Source organism: Sorex araneus, chromosome 4 (genome assembly GCF_027595985.1).
Source record: "Sorex araneus isolate mSorAra2 chromosome 4, mSorAra2.pri, whole genome shotgun sequence".
Taxonomy (NCBI): domain Eukaryota; kingdom Metazoa; phylum Chordata; class Mammalia; order Eulipotyphla; family Soricidae; genus Sorex; species Sorex araneus.
The window spans coordinates 215,922,203-215,943,530 of record NC_073305.1 but is presented as its reverse complement, the minus strand read 5'-3'; the positions used below and the strand labels follow the sequence as shown (position 1 = coordinate 215,943,530).

The following is a 21,328-nucleotide window of genomic DNA, read 5'->3' as shown; positions in this document are numbered from 1 at the left end:
TGTGTGTGTGTGTGTGTATCTGTATATCTGTGTGGATGTGGGGGGGCAGGTGTCTTTGTGTGTGTGTGTGTGGTGATGTGTGTGTGTGTGTGTGTGTGTGTGTGTGTGTGGTGATGTGTGTGTTCCCTCGGCTCGAACCTCTGATTACCGCTAATCCGCGTCCCTGCTTCTGGCTTGAGCTCTGTCACTGCAGTATTCCATTTCATTTTTAAATCCTTGTCGAGCGGATCTTAGATTCTAGACGTCCGTCTTCTTTGCGATTTCTTCCCTTGCTTTTAGGCCAAGAAAACTGTCTCCATCTGGAGTGGAAGGCTAGAAATGATTCCCCATCCCTTCCCCCACCCATTTTTTTTTCTCTCTCTCTCTCTCCCCCCCCCCCCCCGGGATTTCATAGGCAGCATTTGACTCTGTAATCCATTTGAAATTTATTTTGGTGTATAAGATCCTCTGAGGTGGGGAGTGATTAATCAAAAAGAGCTTTTCCTGCGAGCCCCCCTGCGGCCCTCGGCCCTCCATCCGGGAGACTTAAGTATTTCTGGCTTCGACTTGACTTAAAAGATTTGCATGATCCTGCCAGCCAGACACGAGCACTGGATGCAACCCTGAGACCCCTTTTGAGCAAGTGGGAAATGATGTTTATGTTCCGGGGCTCGGGGGTGGAGTGGACGGCTCTGGGAGGGGGAGGCCCGGGGAGCACGGGGAGGGGGGAGCAAGGGCGGGGCAGCCCCCTAACCCTGGTCTTGGTGCTGACTCCAGGCCAGGTGCTCATCTGCGCCAGTGACGACCGGACGTGTGCCCAGCTGCGGGAGTATCTGTCCTGCGGCGCCGAGGCCTTCCTACTGAGGCTGTACCGGAAAACCTTTGAGAAGGAGAAGGACGGCCCGGCCGAGGAGGACTGGGCGCGGTTCAGGAAGGAGGACTGCGCCAGGAGAGGGGTGAAATCCGGCAAAGGCCCCAAGGGCCGCGCCCGGGCCAAAGAGAGGACGGCGAAGAAGAAGAAGAAGCTGACCCTCACGCAGATGGTGGCCAAGACAGAGGAGCCGGAAGGGGAAGAAGGGGAGGCCCCGGCGGGCCTCGCCGGAGACCCGAGCAGCAGCCCGGAAGGCTGCCCGGAAGAAGCCGCGCCCGAGGACTTCGCCGTGAACGTGTCGTCGGATGCTGCCTACGGCCTCCTCAGGGACCCCCTGACCATCCTCCACCCGCTGCTGGGGTGCAGCGACCCCTACGCCCTGACCAGGGTTCTGTACGAGCTGGAGCCGAGATACGTGGTTCTGTACGACGCCGAGCTGACCTTCGTGCGGCAGCTCGAGATTTACAGGGCAAGTAGACCTGGCCGACCTCTGAGGCAAGTGGCGGTGCCCCCTCCCCCGGACCCCGCCCCCCCGCCCCCGAGGGCTCCATCCTTCCTGATATGTGGGGGTTTGGGAGGAGTCCGGGGGCGCTGGCAGCTCTTGCAGCAGCATTGAATCCGGGTGTGTGGATTCTCGTGGGCACCACGGGACGGACACCTAATGCCCAGACCCGGGAGGGTCCTCAGGTCTGGACGCATAGCACTTTGTTTCCTGTCATGTGACCTGACCCACCACCTAAGTCATCCCAGCCCGGTGGGGCCCGAGAGATTGTGCAGCAGGTATGGCGCTGGCCTTACACACAGCCAACCCGGGCTCCATCTATCCTCGGCACCCCATAGGGCCCCCCAAACATTGCCAGGAGTGATCCCTGCGCCCCAGAGCCTGGAGTCAGCCCTGAGCACCACTGCGTGTGCCCCCAAAAGCTAAAAAAAAAAAATAAGAAAAAAAAAAGTAATTCCAGCCTGAGAAAATGCCCTTCTCTTAGAAATTCCAACTTGCAGCTCATCAAAGTAACGCGCGGGGAGAATTATTGCGCCCTGTCTCTCTCGAGAAACCATCAACTGGGAAAGATCTCAGGGACTATCAGATAGGAAAGCGATGAGTCCCCGAGAATATAGTGTTCTGGCTCGCCAGCCATCTGGGGGGAAATAAACAGCAAAATTAATATCCTGAACTCAGCGTGAACCAGACCCGGAGCCAAGAGAAACCGTTCGGCATCGTTGAACGAACGCAGCCTTGCCCGGGGGTGGGAGGGGCCCCAAATAACTCGGGGCGAAGCGACCATAAATCAGAGGCCGGTGGACCTGCCGTCCTTTGCTGCCCATCAGCCTTGCAGGTCGCGGGTCCGAGGCCTTGGAGTACTCGGGTGACCGAATCGAGGCATGTCAGGCGTGTCCAGATTCCGTCCATATGCAGAGTCCCAGGAGTGGAGTCTGTCCTGGTTTCAGCAGGACACCGAGACCCCCCAAGTGACCAGAGACCATGACTGCCCACAGCGGCGCCCTCAGCGGGGAGCCGAGGTCTCTGGACCTTTCATCCGGGCCTGAACCATTCCCCAGCCCCGGCTTGCAGGAAGTAGAATCTGGGCGAGTGAGGGTGGATAGACCGATGGAGGAGGCACGGAGGGAGGCGGCCCCAGCTCGGAGGTGAAGGCAGAGGGTGGAGTGGACGGTGCCTCCCACCCCTCAGCGGCCAGAGGGGGCTGGAAAAGCGGAGCCCCGGGACAGGGAACGAGCCAGTGACGGCGGGCAGCGCTCAGCTGGCCTCACGCAGCCCCCAGAGTCAGAGAAACGTGTGGTCACTGGGTTCTGCTCAGACAGGAGTCCGAAGGCGCAGAGGGAGGCCGCGTGGAGACACGGGTCCCGTAGCTCGATTCCTTTTGTTGGTTTTTCACAAACACGAGCTCCCATGCTCTGGTCTTCCCAACCACCCGCCAAGGCTCGAAACGGCAGTTTGGCAGAGGTGCAGAAGAAAAAAATTGAAAAGAGAGAGAGAGAAATAATTTGGCTCAGGTGGCTTGTTTGCTGACTTGTTTGTAGTTAGGCGGAAAACTGTTACTCTGTCCCCTTCGTTAGATCTGTGTTGGCCTCAAGTCTCTTCCTCCCTTTGGCAAAAGGGGAGAAACAAATAAAACCAACAAAACACGAAACCCGTGTGGTGCCGAGACCCCTGAACAGGTGGGGGTTTTCAGCCCCTGCGTTTCAGCTGAGTCTGTGATTAATGGAACCTTTTCTCCTTCGTCAAATATTTACCGTTGGGACTCTGGGGGCTGCTGGTTCCTCTCCAGGGCTCCCCGTCTCTTGCCCGGGCCTGAAGGATCCTGTCTTCTCTCGCAGGGTCTATTTCCTTATCTACGGGGGCTCGACCGAGGAGCAGCGTTACCTCACGGCCCTGCGGAAGGAGAAAGAGGCGTTTGAGAAACTCATCAGGTAATAACCCGTTCAGGACGCACGTCAGCAGGCGCAGGCTGGGGCTGGAGCCATAGCACAGCGGGGAGGGCGTCTGCCTTGCACACGGCCGACCCGGGTTCGATTCCCAGCATCCCATAGGGTCCCCTGAGCACCGCCAGGAGTGATTCCTGAGTGCAGAGCCAGGAGGAACCCAAAAAAAAAGGCACAGGCTCCACTGGGGCCGGGGGAGACCCCGGAATCTGAGGGGAGGAAGTGGGGGGGTTGGTCTTGCCGCACCCCCACCACTGTCCCCCCACACCCCCCAGCAGTTTCCCTGCCTCTGAGACAGCGAAGGCACAGAACAGAACCAAGTTCTCCTTTTTCTAAGAAATAGAAATAGACTTTTAAAGCCTCCATCTCCCTCCCTTGCTGTGCGCCCCCCCCCCCCCCACCATACCCCAGATTTCTCCTTTTCATTTGTATTAAGTGGGTTTTTTTGCTTTATTACCCCTTGGAAAAATTTCCACGGTCGGCCTGTTTCCTGGGCAACGTTTCCCTGCTGCAGTGACTTCAGCTCACCCTCCCGAGAGATAAGGTGTGAAGTTTGCGCATGCGGAGGAGGGGGCGCGAGGGGGCAGGCAAAGGAACCCTCCAGAAAGGGCAGATGACTCAACTCTTGTTGCCCTGAAAGCGTTTTCTGTCTGGAATCAGAACACGCGTTTGGAGAATCTGCCCAGCTCCCGAGATGCCAGCCGAGAGCTGGGAGTTTGGTGCGGGGTGGTGGCCTGGCGGGTCCCCGAGGGGCCTTGCAAGCTAGGAAGGGAAGTTGGGGTGCAGAGGTCCGGCCGGAGGGGGCCCCGGCCTGGGACTGAGGCTGACTCGGCCACACCGGGCTTCTGGTCTCACAGGCAGCCTGTCGGGGGCTGCGAGGGGCCAGACATTCTCTTTGGCGGCCCCGGCGGAGGATTTTCCCAGGGAACGTCCGTGCCCCGGGCTGGGCTGTGAGAGCCCCACTCAGGGGCCGCATTCCCGGAAGTGGGGTGCTCAGCCCTCAGCCCTGGGGAAGGGCCACGGGACCCCAGGACAGAGGAGGCCTCTGAGGTGTCCTTCGCCTCATGCCTCTAGGCGTGCGGTGACTGGCCAGTCCTTTGAGCCCAGGAAAATTCCTTTTTTAAAAAAAAAAATAAGGGGCCGGAGCAATAGCACAGCAGGTAGGGTGTTTGCCTTGCACGTGGCCAACCCGGGTTTGATCCCTGGCATCCCATATGGTCCCTCAAGCACTGCCAAGGGTAATTCTTGAGTGCAGAGCCAGGAGTAACCCCTGTGCATTGCCGGGTGTGACCCAAAAAGCAAAAAAAAAAAAAAAAAGTTACTTTTTTTTTTACCGGGTATAGGACTGGAGGGGCATAGGGTGATGGGGACCATCCGACCTGGTGGGGTGCTCAAGGGACCGTGAGGGGCCAGGGATTGATTGATCTCCAGCCTCGGGAGTGTGAGGCCTGCCCGCACCCCGCACCCCAGAATATATCCCAGACTCGCCTGTTCCCGCGGCACGGAGGGTCTGTGTGTGGTCTCGGAAGATGGTCAGGAGTGTGATGGCCAGCAAGGCGTGTCGGGCACCGTGTCCCTCGCCTCCCACCACCCCAGGCTCGGCCCCCAGACACGCTCTGGGCATCTGTAGGGCCCCTGGCGCTGCTGGGCCTGAGCGAGACGCAGGAAGAGGCTCCAGCCTCCCGGGGTCCCGCCGGGACAGGGGATGGCCAAGGCTGAGGGGCTCTGAGTATTGAACTGAGGAGCAGTGCTGAAAGGCTGTGACACGCTGGGGTCCCGGGCCCCGAGGCCCATCCGGGGATGGGGACAGCCTCACAGGAGCACTGTCCGCTGAGGCTGGCTCCCGAGGGAAGGGGATGCAGCAGGGTGAGGTGGACTGTGATGGGGCCACGTTTTCAGAGGCCCTTTCGGCCTCCGAGTGAGGAGCCGGTGGGTGTGGGTGACCTTTGGTGACCGCTCAGCTCACAGTGGCCGGGAGGAGGGGGGTGGGGAGAAGCAAAGGGCCCGGGGCCGGGGGTGAAAGCGCTGGCAGTGCCCGCCACTGGGCCAGGATCGCCCGCCAGGCCTCCCTTCTCTGGCTTGTTTCTGTCTTTGGTTTGGGGGCCACACATGAGGAACAAGGAGACCCTCGGGGCGAGGAGCCGGCCGTGCCCAGGTGATGCCCACGAGTGCGTGAGCCGGCTCGGGGATGCCAGGTGGAGGAGGCAGGCACATCCGGGGCAGAGACCCCCGTGGCCCTGCGTCCCTTAGTGAGCGCCCGCCCGCCTCTGTGCCAGCCCCTCCCGGGCCCGGAGCCGTCGGCCGCGCAACTGGGACTCGCCCGTCCTGACTTTCCCAGAGACCCGGGGGAGTGCGAGACGTGTCTGTTTTGAAGAACGGTTCAGGCATGAGACGCGCGGAGCCCGAGGCCCGGTGCGGGAGCCAGAGGGCACGCCGCCGCCCGGTGGTGAGGGGCCGTCGGGACAGACTCAGCGCCGCGCCTTCCAGCCCGCCAGAGGGGAACGGCCCCAGCCGACTGGCAGCCCGAGGGTCGTTTCTCCGAACTCGGGATCAATGGGTGGCACCTGGGCAAGAGACAGAAGAAGCAGGCACTGGCGAGTTAGCGACAAGAAAATGTTCCCGGGGGAGAAAAGAGCCGTTTGGCCATAACCTCTGCGGGCCAGGGGGGTTCTGCAGGGGTCGCCGCCTGTCAGAGAGAGGCTGGGGTGGGGGGGTGTCTGAAATTTTGCAGTTCAGAAATATGATCCCCGAGTGAAGCCGGAGACGTCACCAGAGACCCTCCAGCAAAGCAGAGCAGATGGTCACGTGACTTTATTGTTTGGTTTGTTGGGGGGGGTTGAGGGGGGGCGGCGAGCACACCCAGGGATGCTCAGGGCCCCTTATCTGCACTCCAGGATCCCTTCTGGTGGGGCTTGGGGGACCCAGCGGGGTGCCCCGAGATCTAACCCAGGTCACCTGTGTGCAAGGCCCTGCCCTCCGCGTGATCTTTGCAGGCCAAACTGCGCTGCTTTAGATGGAAATTGGAATTCTAAATTTTCTCATCGTTTTTCTGTGTCGCTCACATGCTCACATGGGGTAACTTTTTTTTTTTTTTTTTTTTTGCTTTTTGGGTCACACCAAGCGATACTCAGGGGTCACTCCTGGCTCTGCACTCAGGAATTACTCCTGGCGGTGCTCGGGAGACCCTATGGGGTGCTGGGAATTGAACCCAGGTTGGCCCCGTGCAAGGCAAACAACCTACCCACTGTATTATCGCTCCAGCTCCGTGCCGGGTAACTTTTGGGCGGTGACCCGACGCTCAGGGGCCCTCATGTGCGAGACACATGTTCCGCCGCCCCGGCCCCTGCCGCCCCCTACCCCAGCCCCCGCAAGATTACCTCAAGTAATGATGCTGAAAGCCGGGGCTGAGTGTGGACGATCAAGGGCCATCCTGGTTAATCACACTCAGTGGCTCTGAGAGCCCAGCTCCGCTCTCCACAGCTCAGGCTTCATGGAAGGAGCCTGTTTCCCCCGTCAGATAGACTCTGTCGTCCTAATGTGTTTGTGGCCAAGGAGGGGTTTGATCTAACTGCGGATTAAAACAGTCGTGGCGTGGTGTGAGGCCGCCATCCTCCCAGGCTGCATCTGTTCAGAGCTTCACCGTGGGGAGCGAGGGGGTGAGTCGCCCTTCCCGGGGGAAGGGTCCCATGATGGTAGCGGCTCACGCACACCCAGAGCTGATTCTGCGCCCAGCACCGTGCTGGTATGCACCTTGGGTCTGTTACGCCACCGTCCTTGGAGGTGGGGGTGGGACATTGCGATCTCCCACCTGAAGTGGGGCGAGAGACGCCGGGCGTGCCGGCTCATCTTCCCGCCACAAAACCAGGTGCTGGGTTCGGGCCTTGCTGTTCCCTGGCTCGTTGGCAGAGCCCGGGGTGCCCGGGAGGCCCCAGATCCTGGCGGCCCGCTGGCTCCGCCGCCACCGACGGTCTCTCGCCATGCCTGCCCCTCCCGAGTCTGCCTCTCAGTCACGGTGACGGAGTCGGTCCTTGGTACGGGCACCTGGGCCTGCCCGCAGCGAGGGACGGCTGTGTGCGTGCACCCGGAGAGGCCACGCGAGGTGGCCCAAAGCCCCGCGCCCCCCTGACTGTGCTCCGGCAGAGGAACAGAGACGAGCGTTTGTCGGTCTAAACCCCCAGGGGGCCGGGGAGCGGACTCGGCCGTCCAGGCTCTGCGTCGGCCCCGGAGTCTGTCCCCGGCTCCGGAAACAGTGGGGGAGGCAGGCAGGTGGAGTACAGCGGTCAGGGTGCGTGACCCACGTTTGAGGCTGGTTCCCCCGCGGCCCAGAGGCCCCTGTAAGGCCCCACCCCTGCCCCACCCCGCACAGGCCTGAGCACCGCCTCCTCGGGGAGCACCGCTCAGGAGGCCCCCCCAAAAGGGGGGAGGGGTGGGGATTTGAGGGGGGACCCTGAGGCAGTGGAGGAGGGTGTGGACGCTGGTGCGGGTAGGGGGCGTTGGAATGTGGCATGCAGGAAACCCTTTTGTTGGCCTCATAAATCACGGTGATCCAAAATAGTTTTTTAAAAAGTTTTCTGACCAGGGCCTGGAGCGACAGCACAGCGGGGAGGGCGTTTGCCTTGCACACGGCCGACCCAGGTTCGACTCCCAGCATCCCATAGGGTCCCCTGAGCACCACCAAGAGTTAATACCTGAGTGTATGAGCCAGGATTAACAACCCCTGTGCATCGCCAGGTGTGACCCAAAAAGCCAAAAAAAATAAAAAAGGTTTTCTGACCAGTCACGCTCAGTAAGACAGAATTACTTTGCTACATTAACCTTGACTTTTCCTTTAAGGGTGAGAGTGCTTAAAGGGGCTTACCATCAAGAGCTCTGTGTCCGGGCTGGAGCAATAGCACAGCGGGTAGGGCGTTTGCCTTGCACGTGGCCGACCCGGGTTCTAATCCCAGCATCCCATATGGTCCCCTGAGCACCACCAGGGGTAATTCCTGAGTGAAGAGCCAGGAGTAACCCCTGTGCATCGCCGGGTGTGACCCAAAAACAAAAAAAAAAATAAAATAAAAATAAAAAAAGAGCTCTGTGTGTGTGTGTGTGTTGGTCTGTTTGGTTTGGGGCGCACCTGGCAGTGCTCAGGGGATCACCCTCAGCTGTGCTGGGCGTCACACCCGGGCCCCTGCCACCTTCTGCATTTTCTTGCCCTCGGTGCTGAGTCAGCCCAACCCATGGTGGCATCTCAGGGAACACGAAGAGTTTCCAAGGGCTCAGGAGTCCGCTCGTCTCACCAGACACCCCGATCAACAACCCCCAACCCCTCCCCACATCCGTGTGCCTGGGGGACAGGTCCGGGGTCCGAGGGTGACGCTGCTTCTGGGCTCCCCCCACCCACCCACCCACCGCCGGCTCTGCCCCCTCCTCCGTGCACTCACACCGCTGGCTCCCACCTCGCCGTTCTCAGAAGCGGGAGTTTGAAAGGAGTCCAGCTGACCGGTCAACCTGTTTGTCCACCCCAGGGAGAAGGCCAGCATGGTCATCCCCGAGGAGCGAGAGGGCCGCGACGAGACAAACCTGGACCTGGCCAGGGGCTCCACGTCCAGCGACGTCACCCCCGACACACGTAAAGCGGGTGAGTGGCGCCCACCCCGGGCGGGAGAGGGTGAAGGCGACCATGGGCCACCCGGACGCCCTCGGGACCACTGAGTGGGGCCGGTTTCCGGGGCACCCAGTTCTGGGGTTCCCTTGTTGTTTTTCTGAAAAGGGGGCAGTTGGCCACTTACGGCTGAGACTGTCCCCTTCCCGTGGCCTCGGTCACAGAGGGCCACAGATGTGCTGACTGAAACACGAGTTTCTCTCAGTTGCTCGGGGCGGTGCCCGGGCCCGGAGGGCTTCACCTGGCCACAGCCTGGGGGTGGCAGCGGGAGCGGCCCTGCTGGAGGCTCTACGGGGAGGGGCGACCCTCACTTCCCAGCACCCAGCTTCTAGAAGCCACCTCACGCCTGGGCCTGTGGCCCCTTCCTCCTCCTCGCCGCCTCCTCTTCCTCTTCCTCCTCCCCTTCTTCCTCCTCTCCTCCTCCTCCTCTTCTCTCCTCATCCCTCCTCTCCTCTCCCCTCCTCCTCCTCCCCCTCCCCCACGCTCCTTCTGACCCTCCTGTCTCCCCTTTGATGTCTTACCCCCGGCTCCTGCCTCCAGGACTCCAGGCCGGAGCAAGCGCCCTGGACCTAAGCTCCTGGGGTCGGCGGCGTCTGCCCATTCCCTCGGCTCCCCACTTCCCGTGCCCACAGGCAGCTCCAGGCGCCCTGCTGCCGTGCCCACCCACGCGCTCCTCCCAGGCCTGATTTCGCGGGCACCTTCAGTTCCCGGCTCTAGATTCAGCCGGCAGAGCCTCCAAAATCACCCAAATTTTTCAGCAAGCGGTTTTGGGTTTTTTGTTTTTTTTTTTTTTTTGGCTTTTTGGGTCACACCCAGCTGTGCACAGGAGTTCATCCTGGCTCTGCACTCAGGAATTACTCCTGGCAGTGCTGGGGGACCATATGGAATGCTGGGAATCGAACCCGGGTCGGCTGCGTGCATGGTAAATGCCCTCCCCACTGTGCTATCGCTCCAGCCCTGGGTTTTTGTTTTTATACGTGTCTGTTTCATGGCAGGTTCTAGAAATTAGGGAGGTGGTGGTCAGGTGAGATGGTGACAGAGATGCCACCACGAAGGGACACGTGATAGTGAGAGCCAGGTCAGGAGAATGACTGCCAGGGCCTCGCCTTCTCCCCGAACTCTGATTGGCTTCGGAGAGACCGCCCTGCCCCGCTCCCCTGGGTACGAATAGATCTTGGGAGAGGGCAGGAAAACGGGGTACGTTTGTTTGGGCATGGGAAAGTGAAGTCCTGATTTGCAGCCTCTCGTCGCACCCCACTGGGTCCCCCGCCCGCCAGGAGTGATCCCCAAGTGAAGAGCCAGGAGCAACCGCGGGGAGGGGGGTGGTCCCCAAACCAGGAGGAACAAAAGAAAAAAGGGATTTTTGGTTCACTTCCCCGGGCCCCCCACGGGCGGAAGGATGTGCGGGCGTCCTGCCACCCCCACCCTGGGACGCGGCGGCTGACCTGCCCCTGCCCCCGGCCCTTGTGCAGGTGGCCAGGCCCAGGGCGGCCCCGCGCAGAGCATCGTGGTGGACCTGCGCGAGTTCCGCAGCGAGCTGCCCGCGCTCATCCACCGGCGGGGCATCGACGTGGAGCCCGTGACGCTGGAGGTGGGCGACTACATCCTGAGCCCCGACATGTGCGTGGAGCGCAAGACCCTCAGCGACCTCATCGGCTCCCTGAACAACGGGCGCCTGTACGGCCAGTGCGTGTCCATGGGCCGCTACTACCCGCGGCCGCTGCTGCTCATCGAGTTCAACCCGGGCCGCGCCCTGGCGCTGGGGGCGCGCGGCGCGCCGCAGCCCGAGCTGTCCGGTTCCGACGTCACGGCCAAGCTGGCCCTGCTGACCCTGCACTTCCCCCGCCTGCGCCTGCTCTGGTGCCCGTCCCCGCACGCCGCCGCCGAGCTCTTCGAGGAGCTCAAGCGCCACAAGCCGCAGCCCGACGCGGCCGCCGCCGCCGCCGTCACCGCCGACTCGGACACGCTGCCCGAGTCCGACCGCTACAACCCGGGCCCGCAGGACTTCCTGCTGCGCATGCCCGGGGTCAGCGCCAAGAACTGCCGCGCGCTCATGAACCGCGTGCGCAGCATCGCCGAGCTGGCCGGCCTGTCGCAGGCGCAGCTGGCCGACGTGCTGGGCAACGCGGCCAGCGCCCGGCAGCTGCACGACTTCATCCACACGCCCTACACGGCGGCCGCGCCCGGCCCCGCGCTGGCCAAGGGCAAAGGGAAGAAGTGACCACCCCCTACCCCACTGCTGGCCGGGCCGCTGGTGTGGCCAGGAGATTGGTTGTAGCGTTGGAGTGACCAGGAGCCTAACGTTTAGGTTGGAGTGTCCGGGGCCTGGTCTGATGTTGGAAGTGACCGGGACCCTGACGTTTAGCGTTGGAATGACCGGGACCCTGACATTTAACGTTGGAGTGACCGGGGCCTGGTCTGATGTTGGAAGTGACCGGGACCCTGACGTTTAGCGTTGGAGTGACCGGGACCCTGACGTTTAACGTTGGAGTGACCGGGGCCTGGTCTGATGTTGGAAGTGACCAGGACCCTGACGTTTAACGTCAGAGTGACCAGGTCTGGCATTGCATGACCAGGACCCTGACGTTTAACGTTGGAGTGACCGGGGGCCTGGTCTGATGTTGGAAGTGACCGGGACCCTGACGTTTAATGTCGGAGTGACCAGGTCTGATGTTGGCGTGACCAGGACCCTAACGTTTAACGTTTGGGTCACCAGGAGCCTGGTCTGGCATTGGAGTGACCGGGACCCTAAGGTTTAACGTTTCGGTCACCAGGAGCCTGGTCTGACACTTGAGTGACCAGGACCCTGACGTTTAACGTGGGAGTGACCGGGGGCCTGGTCTGACGTTGGAGTGACCGGGAGCCTAGTGTAACGTTAGAGTGACCGGAAGGCCTTGGTCAACCGGGAGCTCGGCCCGACAGTCCCAGCCCCTGTACCTGAGCGAGGTCTGTCCCCTGGGTCCCCGGGGCGGGCTGAGGGCTCTCCACAGATCTGCACTTGGGGCTCCTTTCCATACTGCCCCGTCCCCTCCCCAAGTGCCCAGGGCCGCGGCATCGGGCAGGGTGTCCGGGCCCTGTTTCCTTCAGAAGGCTGTTTGAGTCCAGCTGAAATCTGTGTTCCCTGCGTGTCTGATACCGTCACACAAACGACCAGGGGGTCTCACCCTCTGTCCGCAGATGGGAGCCCCCCACCCCAGCTCTCAGCAGGGAATCTCGCTCTGCCGCTTCACCCCTTCTCTCCCCCCAGGATCTTCTTCAGCCACGCACCCCTCCCTCTTGACTGCTTCTGCAGGAAGGGCACGGGACATCCTTGCTTCCTTCCCCAAGGCTCCACAGTCGGGCCGGGCCCTCCCTCTCCTCAGCACCGAGCCCAGCACCGCCCACTCCTTGATGGGCCAAACCCTTGGTTTTATTTTATGTGGGTTTTTTTTTTTTAATTGTACCAGGAACCCAACCCCAGGGCCTCACACACCCAAGGTGTGCACATTCTGGCCTTTCTCGACCTCCCCAGCCCTCCCTTTTTTTTTTTTTTCTTTTTGGGTCACACCTGGCGATGTTCAGGGGTTCCTCCTGGCTCTGCACTCAGGAATGACTCCTGGCGGTGCTCAGGGGACCCTATGGGATGCTGGGAATCGAACCCGGGTTGGCCCCATGCAAGGCAAACGCCCTCCCCGCTGTGCTATCGCTCCAGCTGTCCAGCCCCCATTCTTAGAAAATGAATTGTACTTCAGCGGTCCGCGCTGTCAGAGAAAAGACCCTCAGAGCGCGCGGCTGAGGGACGGCCTCTACCCCGGGAGCGCACGGCGCCCGCACAGCAGGTCTCATGCCCCAGACTCTGTTGCTGTCTCCTCCCCTCCTCCCTCTGCCATCCTCCTTCCCACCCCACATCTCGGAGGCGTCTCCCCTCCCCACGTTGGAGTAAGGAATGCACCGTCAGCACGTAGGGACGTGTCGCCTTGCCAAAGAAACGTGCAGGACAGCGGGTAGGCGTTGCCAAGTCCAGCAGTACATATGCTCCCCTGAGCACTGCCGGGAGTGAGCCCTGAGCTCCGCTGATGTGCGCCAACCCCCAAAATATGTCGAGATCACATACCTAACAAGTATGATGCATGATGAGAGTTGTGGGGACCCCCTTGCAAAGCCAGCATCCTCCTCCTCCTTGTCTATCCGGTTTTGCCTTTCACCCTATGGGCACATGCCCAGTGCTCACAGCATCTTCCTGCTGTTCGTCTGGGTTGGGTTTGGGGGTGCTGGGCTACATGCAGGACAAGTGCCCCGCTGCCGGGCACTCTCCGGCCACCTCCTGCAATTTGTAAACCTCGCTGCCCACACGCAGTGGACGGGCAGAGAGCGCACGCACCGAGAGAGCAGACACGGCCGTCTCCTGTGGCAGCCCCTTAAAGGGTGTTTCCCCCGGGTTGGCCGGGTTATTCCAAGCCCTGCTCTCGAGCCCCAACCCACCACCAAATGGTCTCTGGTCTTCCCAGAGGGGCACGCAGCAGGCCCTGCCCGGGCTTGCAGCCCCACAGTCGGGGTGGGGAGGGGGGGCAATCACTCGAGTGCACTGAGGGGGTCCCAGAGCAGGGCCTGGCCTCGGAGGGCCTGGAACATAATCGGGAGGTGAAAGGAGACAAACCAAAGTTAAAAGCAGCAGAGTTTATTTATTTATTTATTTTGGTCCCAGAGTTGAAAATAGACCTTCTAGAATAGAAAGCCAAAAGTGACCAGCGGGCACCCATGGGGACTTGTGCCGTTACTCCTTTCAGAGGTCGTCCTTGGTGCCATACTTGAAAATAGACTCCGCATCACCTCCAAGGGTTCTGGCCCTGGGGGCTTCCTCCTCCTCCCCCCCTCCAGGGTCCGAGTGACAGCACAGCCCGTAGAGCGCTGGTCTTGCACGTGGCTGACCCCAGTCTCCCATATGTGATCCCTTGAGCACAGAGCCAGGAGTCAGGGGTGGCCTCCAAACACCCACCCCGAAAATGAAGTAAGAGGCAAATCCCCAGCACGGTGTCTCGTCAGATACAGGTTTCAGCCCAAGTCCCACGTCCTTCAGAAAGGAGCTTTCCTTGGTGGCGACTTGGAGAGCGACCCCAGAGCTGACCCTTGCGTGATCTGGGGCCAGTCAGGCCCTTGTACGCCAATTTGCTTCGCCTCTTCCTGGCTGGGTGATTTTTGAGCAGTTGCTTGTAATGAACTGGAAACTGGCCACTGGCGGTGAAGATTCACACTGCCTCTCCTTCCAGCTATAGACATAGCTTTTTAATACGTCTCCAGTGGTGGTGGAGGTTTTTCAATATATTATTCATCAAAAAAAAAATGGGGGACTGGAGTGATAGCACAGCGGGTAGGGCGTTTGCCTTGCACGCGGCCGATCCAGGTTCGAATCCCAGCATTCCATATGGTCCCCTGAGCACCGTCAGGGGTCATTCCTGAGTGCAGAGCCAGGAGTAACCCCCGTGCATCGCTGGGTGTGACCCAAAAAACAAAAAAAAAATTTTTAAACCGATTTTTACCACCTAAGAATCCCTGATCCAGAGTTAGTTGTGAAGTCAATGCCTCATTTTCATCTCTAGCATCTACACCGGTGGGCCTTTTTCTTTCAAAATAGTGAAATATCCCTTTAACTTCTGGACCCAGCACTGAGCGATAGGAGAGCTCTTTTTATCTTAAAAAGCCAGCATCCAGGGCCGGAGCGATAGCACAGCGGGGAGGGCGTTTGCCTTGCACGCAGCTGACCTGGGTTCGATCCCTGGAATCCCATAGGGTCCCCCGAGCACCGCCAGGAGTAATTCCTGAGTGCAAAGCCAGGAGTAACCCCTGAGCATCGCTGGGTGTGACCCAAAAAGCAAAAAAAAAAAAAAAAAAAGCATCCACTGTCACTCTCTTTTGTTCTTGTTTTGCAGGGGAAGGTTGAGAGTCTTAATTCCATTTTGCCTGCTTCACTACTAGTCTCCCGTGCATTTATTCTCTAAATGACACCAGAAGGAGTCAATCTTGGGGGCAGCCATAAATAATGATGCTTTTGGAAACACGTTACTGTTTCCATGCCTTGGGCGGCAGTCGGCTGGAGGCCGAGGTCTGTTCGGGCAGGCCCTGGTCCAGTTTCCCAGCCTGCAAGGGGGCTGGGATGGGAGTGGGGCATTCCTCCGCCTCCCTCCTGGGACCGAGAGGGTTAAGTCCAGACTCGGCTTGTGTTCGAGAACTCTGTAAAATGAATGGTCAGTGTCCTCCTGGGCAGGAAAACCTGTTCCCCAAAACCATCCTGGGGGCTGGGGGCAGGGCATCAGTTGGCTTTTGTTTTGCAAGCATAATTGGATTTTTGCCTTGGCTCAGAAAACTTCTCTTGGGAAATTCTCTTTTTTTTTTTTTCCCCGTGTTCGGCTTCGCCCAGAAATGCCCTCTTAGAAACCACCAGTGGTGAGATGTCTCTGGCCGGGCGTGAGAGTGTATTGAGATGTCTCTGGGCACTGACGGGAATGATCGCTTTCCCCTCCCCCCCTCCGTTTTTTCTCCACTGCCTCTTCAGCTGCTTCCGGTCCGGGCCTCAGCTCCAGGGCCCCCCGTTGACCCTCTTCATCAACTAGCGGTTGGCAACCTTTGGCTTTTTTAATGTTTGGGGTTTTTTATTTAAAGTCCGATTCTGTACGGGGGAGCGATGTCGTCAATTTCTATGAATTTGTAGCCGTGGTGTTTGTGTTTTTAATGAAATGTGTATTCACTTTTCACATAGCTTTCTGTGGGCAGGACGCAAAACAAATGAAAAAAAAATAGTCGAGAGTGAAAGGGCTTCTGCTTTTGTCCGTGTGTTTATGTCCTCGACAGATAGAATTGAAAATTCAGAGCCTATTTATTTTCTCTTTGGTGACAACAATAAACGATGAAAGCTGACCTGCCTGGCTGCGTCTCTGGGCCTCCCGAGGGCTGGGACCCGCTTGGCACGGCATCGGCAAGGGGTTTCTCCCGTGGGTTCTCTGCCCTTAGCGCTGCTTTTTCATTCTAGAGCTGTGGGCTGCTGGCGGAGAAGGGGAGGGAAGGAGAGCAAGACTTTTCTCCCTGGAAAATGCACTGTGACCCCTGCAGGGAGTCCACGCTGGGCCCTGGGGACAGCTTCCTGCCTCCCCCCTGGATTGTTCCTGCCTTGCCATCAGCAGCAGCGCTGACACAAATCAAGCATCCTGCCTTAGAGGCACATCTGTGTGTGTGTGTGTGTGTGTGTGTATGTGTGTGTGTGTGTAGGGAGAGATATCTCTTCCATAGATTTCTTTGCCAACTGACTCCTTTTGATGACTCAGTGATATTTACATCTGGTGTAGACCAAATTTCCCGTGTGTGTGTGTGTGTGTGTGTGTGTGTGTGTGTGTGTGTGTGTGTGTGTGTGAGAGAGAGAGAGAGAGAGAGAGAGAGAGGAGGGAGAGAGATATCTCTTCCATAGATTTCTTTGCCAACTGACTCCTTTTGATGATTCAGTGATATTTACACATCTGGTGTAGACCAAATTCCCCGTGTTTGTAATAAGGCGGGTTTTGCCCATGAAGCCTGCGTCAGACCGGAAACTTGGGTAGAACCACACTGATGTGGGCGGGTAGATTAGGGAAGCACCCCTTCTTTGCCCCTCCTTAGCGGAAACAGAGGTCAAGGAAAGGAGTCTTCAAAGACCATCCCGACTCTACCTTCCTTGGCAACCCCCCTAGCAACAAACTCTTAGGGAGAAGCCCCAAGTGGGGCAGCTTGAGAAAAACCTATAGAAGCCACCGTGAGCAAGGGAAGGGCGCGCATATGAGCACATGTGTCGCCCGCATCACCCCTCTTGAGATGTGGACCCCCGGGGTCTCTCCACCTTTGGAGAAGCCACACTCTCCCTGGAATCGTTACTCTCCCTCCTTCCCCTTCCACAATAAAATCTGTTTTTACTTCACTGCTTGTCTACTCCTGCAAGTCCTTTCTGTGAGAGCAACAAGGACCCAGGAGCCCTGGGTCAGGCCTAGGCCTGACTGACTTTCCCGCCAAGAGAATTCTTCCCTTCAGCCGGAGTCCGCAGCTGCCCGAGAGATCAGGTGACGGGGGTCAGCTCCCGTACCGAGAGGACCAAGCAGAGGTGGACGTCAGGTGTGGCTTGGGGGTCACCTGGGAGAGCTGGTCGGGCTCCAGCCGGTGGCACGCAGGGCCTCATAGCCAACAGTCTCAGTCCCGGCCTCCCCAGCTGGTCCGGGGTGACGGCAGTGGATCAGGGGGAAGTGACCGTCTCTTCCTCACATGAAGCCACCCACGGGGGCCCACTGACTTCATTGTGAACCCCTTTCTTCGCCATGGCATCTCAGTTAATCCTCATCCGGTCTCTTTGGCACTGGGGAAACTGAGGCACAGAGAGATGATTTCATATGCTCAAGGGTTTTCACCCGGAAATGAACCATTTGGCCCTGGGCAGACCCAGGGTCACAGGCTGGACGTGAGGTGCACGGCCACCTTGCCCACGTCTCGTGGTGCGCCTAAGAACAAAAGCAGATTGGCTTGTTCTTTTGCTTCTCCTAAGAAATGAGCTGCCCCCTGTTAGAAAAAATGAGGTCATGAAGTTTGCATATAAGTGGATCAGCATGGAAAGTATCATGCTAAGTGAAATGAGTCAGAAAGAGAGAGACAGACATAGAAAGATTGCGCTCATCTGTGGAATATAGAATAATAGAATAGGAGTCTAACACCCAAGATTAGTAGAAATAAGTACCAGGAAGCTGTCTCCATGGCTTGGACGCTGGTCCCTCATTCTGGGTAACTCAGAGAAAGGAACACCAAGTAAAATGTGGTCGGAGGTCAGGTGGGGGAAGGGTGATGCGGGCCGAATATAGACTAGAGACTGAACACAATGGCCACTCAACACCTTTATTGCAAACCACAACACCTAATCAGAGAGAGAGAACAAAAGGGAATACCCTGCCATAGTGGCAGTGTGGGGTGGGGGGAGACGGGACTGGGGAGGGTGGGAGGGATGCTGGGTTTACTGGTGGTGGAGAATGGGCACTGGTGAACGGATGGGTTCTCGAACTTTGTATGGGGGAAACATGAGCACAAAAATGTATAAATCTGTAACTGTACCCCCACGGTGAATCGCTAATAAAAAAAAAAAAAAAAGAAAAAAAGAAATGAGCTGCCCCAGACCTGGAATTACATCTCGGAATTAGAATGCCCCCCCGCCGCCCCCCGTCCCCGGTCCTGGGGACCGTCTGCCTTTCGAGAGCTGGGGCCTTTTCTCCGACTGAGAATCTGTAGGAATACACGGCACTTTGCCGAGAGCGGATTCTTGTCCAGAGGACGTGGCCTCGTGGGACATGAACCAGTTTTGTCTTCGCAGATTTATTTCTGCATTCCTCACTGACCGACTCGTAAGTCTCTGGGCCCTTGAATTTGCTTTTGAATCCGCCTTACCATATTGCTGGCGTCCTTCTCGTCAAACCAGATCTAATCTTGGCTTCTGATGTTTTGGGTCCCCCTCCTCCGCCGCCCCGTTTGTATGAGAATAATCACAAACTTTTTTTTTTTTTTTTGGTTTGGCTTTGGTTGTTGGCCCACATCCAGAAATGTTCAGGGCTTCCTCCTGGAGCTTGTGCTCAGAGGTCACTCCTGGTGGTGCCGGAGGGGGGCAGGGAGGGGACCGTGTGTGATGCTAGAGATGGAATCAAGATTGGCCAGGCAAGCCCCATACCTCCTGTGCTCTCTTGTGAGCCTGAAAATCACTTCCTGTTTATCCTTTTGAAGATTAGATTCCGCAAGTGGCATGACCGAGGCGAGTGCCCATTTAATGCCAGCCTCTCTTTCCAGCCTCAGACACCCAAAGGCTACATCGTCGAAACCTGAAGCTGGAGAATATATTTAAGAACTGCAGCTGGACACTGGCCTCATACCATTAAAAACAAGTTTGAGGGCCCAGAGAAATAGCCCGGTGGATAAGGCACTTGCCTCGCATGAACCCGACTCCGGTTTGAGCACCAGCACTGCATACGGCCTCCCCAAGCACCACCGGGTAATCCTTCCCCGCAAAAATAAAATAAAACATAGACGGAGAGGGGCTGGAGCGATAGCACAGCGGGGAGGGCGTTTGCCTTGCACGCGGCCGACCCGGGTTCGATCCCCGGCATCCCATAGGGTCCCCCAAGCACTGCCAGGAGTAATTCCTGAGTGCAGAGCCAGGAGTAACCCCTGAGCATCGCTGGGTGTGACCCAAAAAAGCAAAAAAAAAAAAAAAAAAAAAATAGACGGAGAAGTTAGAGGGATGGTTCTAAGGGCTGGAGCATGTGCTTTGCATGTAGAAGCCCTGGGTTTGATCCTCAGCACGCACGGTCCCCGAGTATACCAGGAGAAAGCTCAAAACAACGGGTCAAGAGCCCCCGAGTACCCCAAGGCGTGGCCCCTAAACCAGAACTAAATTGAGGGGCCCAAGAGCACAAGTGGTAGAATATGTGCCTCGCCCGTACAAGGCTCTGAACTTGAACCCAGCACCATAGACCCTCCAGCTATCAAGCATACGGCCCTGGTGATCCCCAGGACATTCGCCTGAGCTCTGCCACGTGTGACCCCGACTTAAAAGAAAATCGACGGTTTCGGAGCTCTAGATGCTCTGTAATTAGGCCCTGGCTCCATGGACACTCCATTTCCGGTTCCGCTTACAAAGGCTCAAGTGAGCTCCGGAAACTGTGACTTTCAGCCGCTGGCACGTGGGGAGGGTAGGAAAGGAACCACCTGCAGGTCAAAGGCATTGCCGCATCAGAAGGCACCTCCCCGTGGGCCTGGGAGACGCCAAACTAGAACCCAGGGGATTTCCTGGGAGGCACAAAAACAGTATCCAAACGGGGGCCAGGCAAAACGGTGCCAGCGATCTTTGGGGACAATTTTCTGACCATTCCGAGCTTTAGAGTTGAGTGTGGGTTTGCCAGGCCTTTGTCACGCACGGAGAAAGAGATGTTTTTGCAGGCAGCCTTGGTTTCCAGGCAGGGGCCGCCCAGCAGGAGACCCGGAAGGACGACTGGGGAGATGTAGGGAGCAACCCTGGGCAGGTGGGCTTGGTGGGTCTTTTGGGCCTGATGCCATCTCCAAGCAAGCCATCTGGGGCATGCAGCCTGGCAGAAAAAAAAAAAAAGTAAGCAGAGGCAGAAAATGTGCAAGCAGAAAAATAGATGCTGCCTGGAGAGATGTCAGTGCATGGACAGTCTGAAGACGTCACGTTCCAGGCAGGGATTGGAAACAGCCTCGGAGAGGAGCTTGGGAGCAGGAGTGGGTGGAGATACAGCGTCACGGAAGGGGCTTGCTTGCGCGTGGCTGACTCCAGTTCGTGCATCGCTAGGAGTGATCGTTGAGCACAGAGCCAGGAGTAAGCCCTGGGTGCCCTTCCCTCAAAACAAAACAAAAAGTCAAAAAGAGAGCTGGAGCGATAGCACAGCGGGCAGGGTGTTTACCTTGCACACAGCCAACCCGGGTTCGACCCCCAGCATCCCACATGGTCCCCTGAGCACCACCAGGAGTAATCCCTGAGTGCAGAGCCAGGAGTAATCCCTGAGCATCGTCAGGTGTGACCCCAAAAAAGCAAAAAATAAAGAAAAGATAAAAAAAGAGTCTTTTGGGAAGGTTCCCCAGGAGACAGATGCCACGTCCAGAGCCGTAGCCAGGAGGCAGATGGGGGAAAGGAGGTGCTGTCTGGAGAAAGTCACGGAGATTGCATCTGGAGCAGAGGCCGGGGCTGTCCTGAAGGAATCGCCCCAGCACAGGGCGCGTGCAAAGTGAGTTCCGCTCTCAGTAGAAACACGACCGAGGAAGGGAAGGTCGTGATCAAAAAAAGTCTGTTTTGAAGCTTCCGTGGGGCGGGCCAGGCTCTCTGGCAGGCGTCACTGCATCAAAGCTTCACAGATGAGACGAATACCCAGACCCAGACGGGAAGGGCCACGGGGAGAAGGAAAACGGCAGAGAAGGGGTTCAGGCTCCAAAGTCTGTCTTTCATGCACCAGACATTTGTCTCCCCAGGCAGAGTGCTAGAGCTGAAAAGGCGGTTTGCAGGCAGAGGCCCCTGAGTTCCGTCCCTGGCACTTCCAGAACTCCCAAACCCACTGAGTGTGGACCCCACCCCACTTCCCAGCACCAGTGGGCCTGGTGGCACCACATTTTTAGGCCAAAGCATTAAACTCTTCCCTTTTTTTTGGGCAGGGGGAGCTTTTTGGGTCACACCCGGAGATACACAGGGCTTACTCCTAGCTCTGCACTCAGGAATTACTCCTGGTGGTGCCCGGGGGACCCTATGGGATGCCAGGAATCGAACCCGGGTTGGCCGTGTGCAAGGCAAACGCCCTCCCCGCTGTGCTATTGCTCCAGCCCCACATTAAACTCTTTCCAGCTGGCTTGGCCAAAGATGA

The 21,328-nt window shown here is 58.2% G+C and overlaps 1 protein-coding gene across 2 annotated transcripts in view; it reads left to right on the top strand.

Moving 5' to 3' along the window:
* The window catches only part of ERCC4 (ERCC excision repair 4, endonuclease catalytic subunit), a 35,808-nt gene extending 19,981 nt beyond the window's left edge, over positions 1 to 15,827 (top strand). The window contains exons 8-12 of one of the 2 annotated variants that reach the window (XR_008629773.1): positions 757 to 1,345; positions 3,188 to 3,280; positions 8,800 to 8,912; positions 10,409 to 11,244; positions 11,390 to 15,827. Coding sequence is in view for 1 of the 2 variants with exons in the window: in XM_004604329.2 (XP_004604386.2) it covers positions 757 to 1,345; positions 3,188 to 3,280; positions 8,800 to 8,912; positions 10,409 to 11,157 (1,544 nt within the window). In the remaining variant the exon portion in view is untranslated. The other variant, XM_004604329.2, reaches the window with a different exon arrangement.
* The last annotated feature ends 5,501 nt before the right edge of the window (positions 15,828 to 21,328 follow it).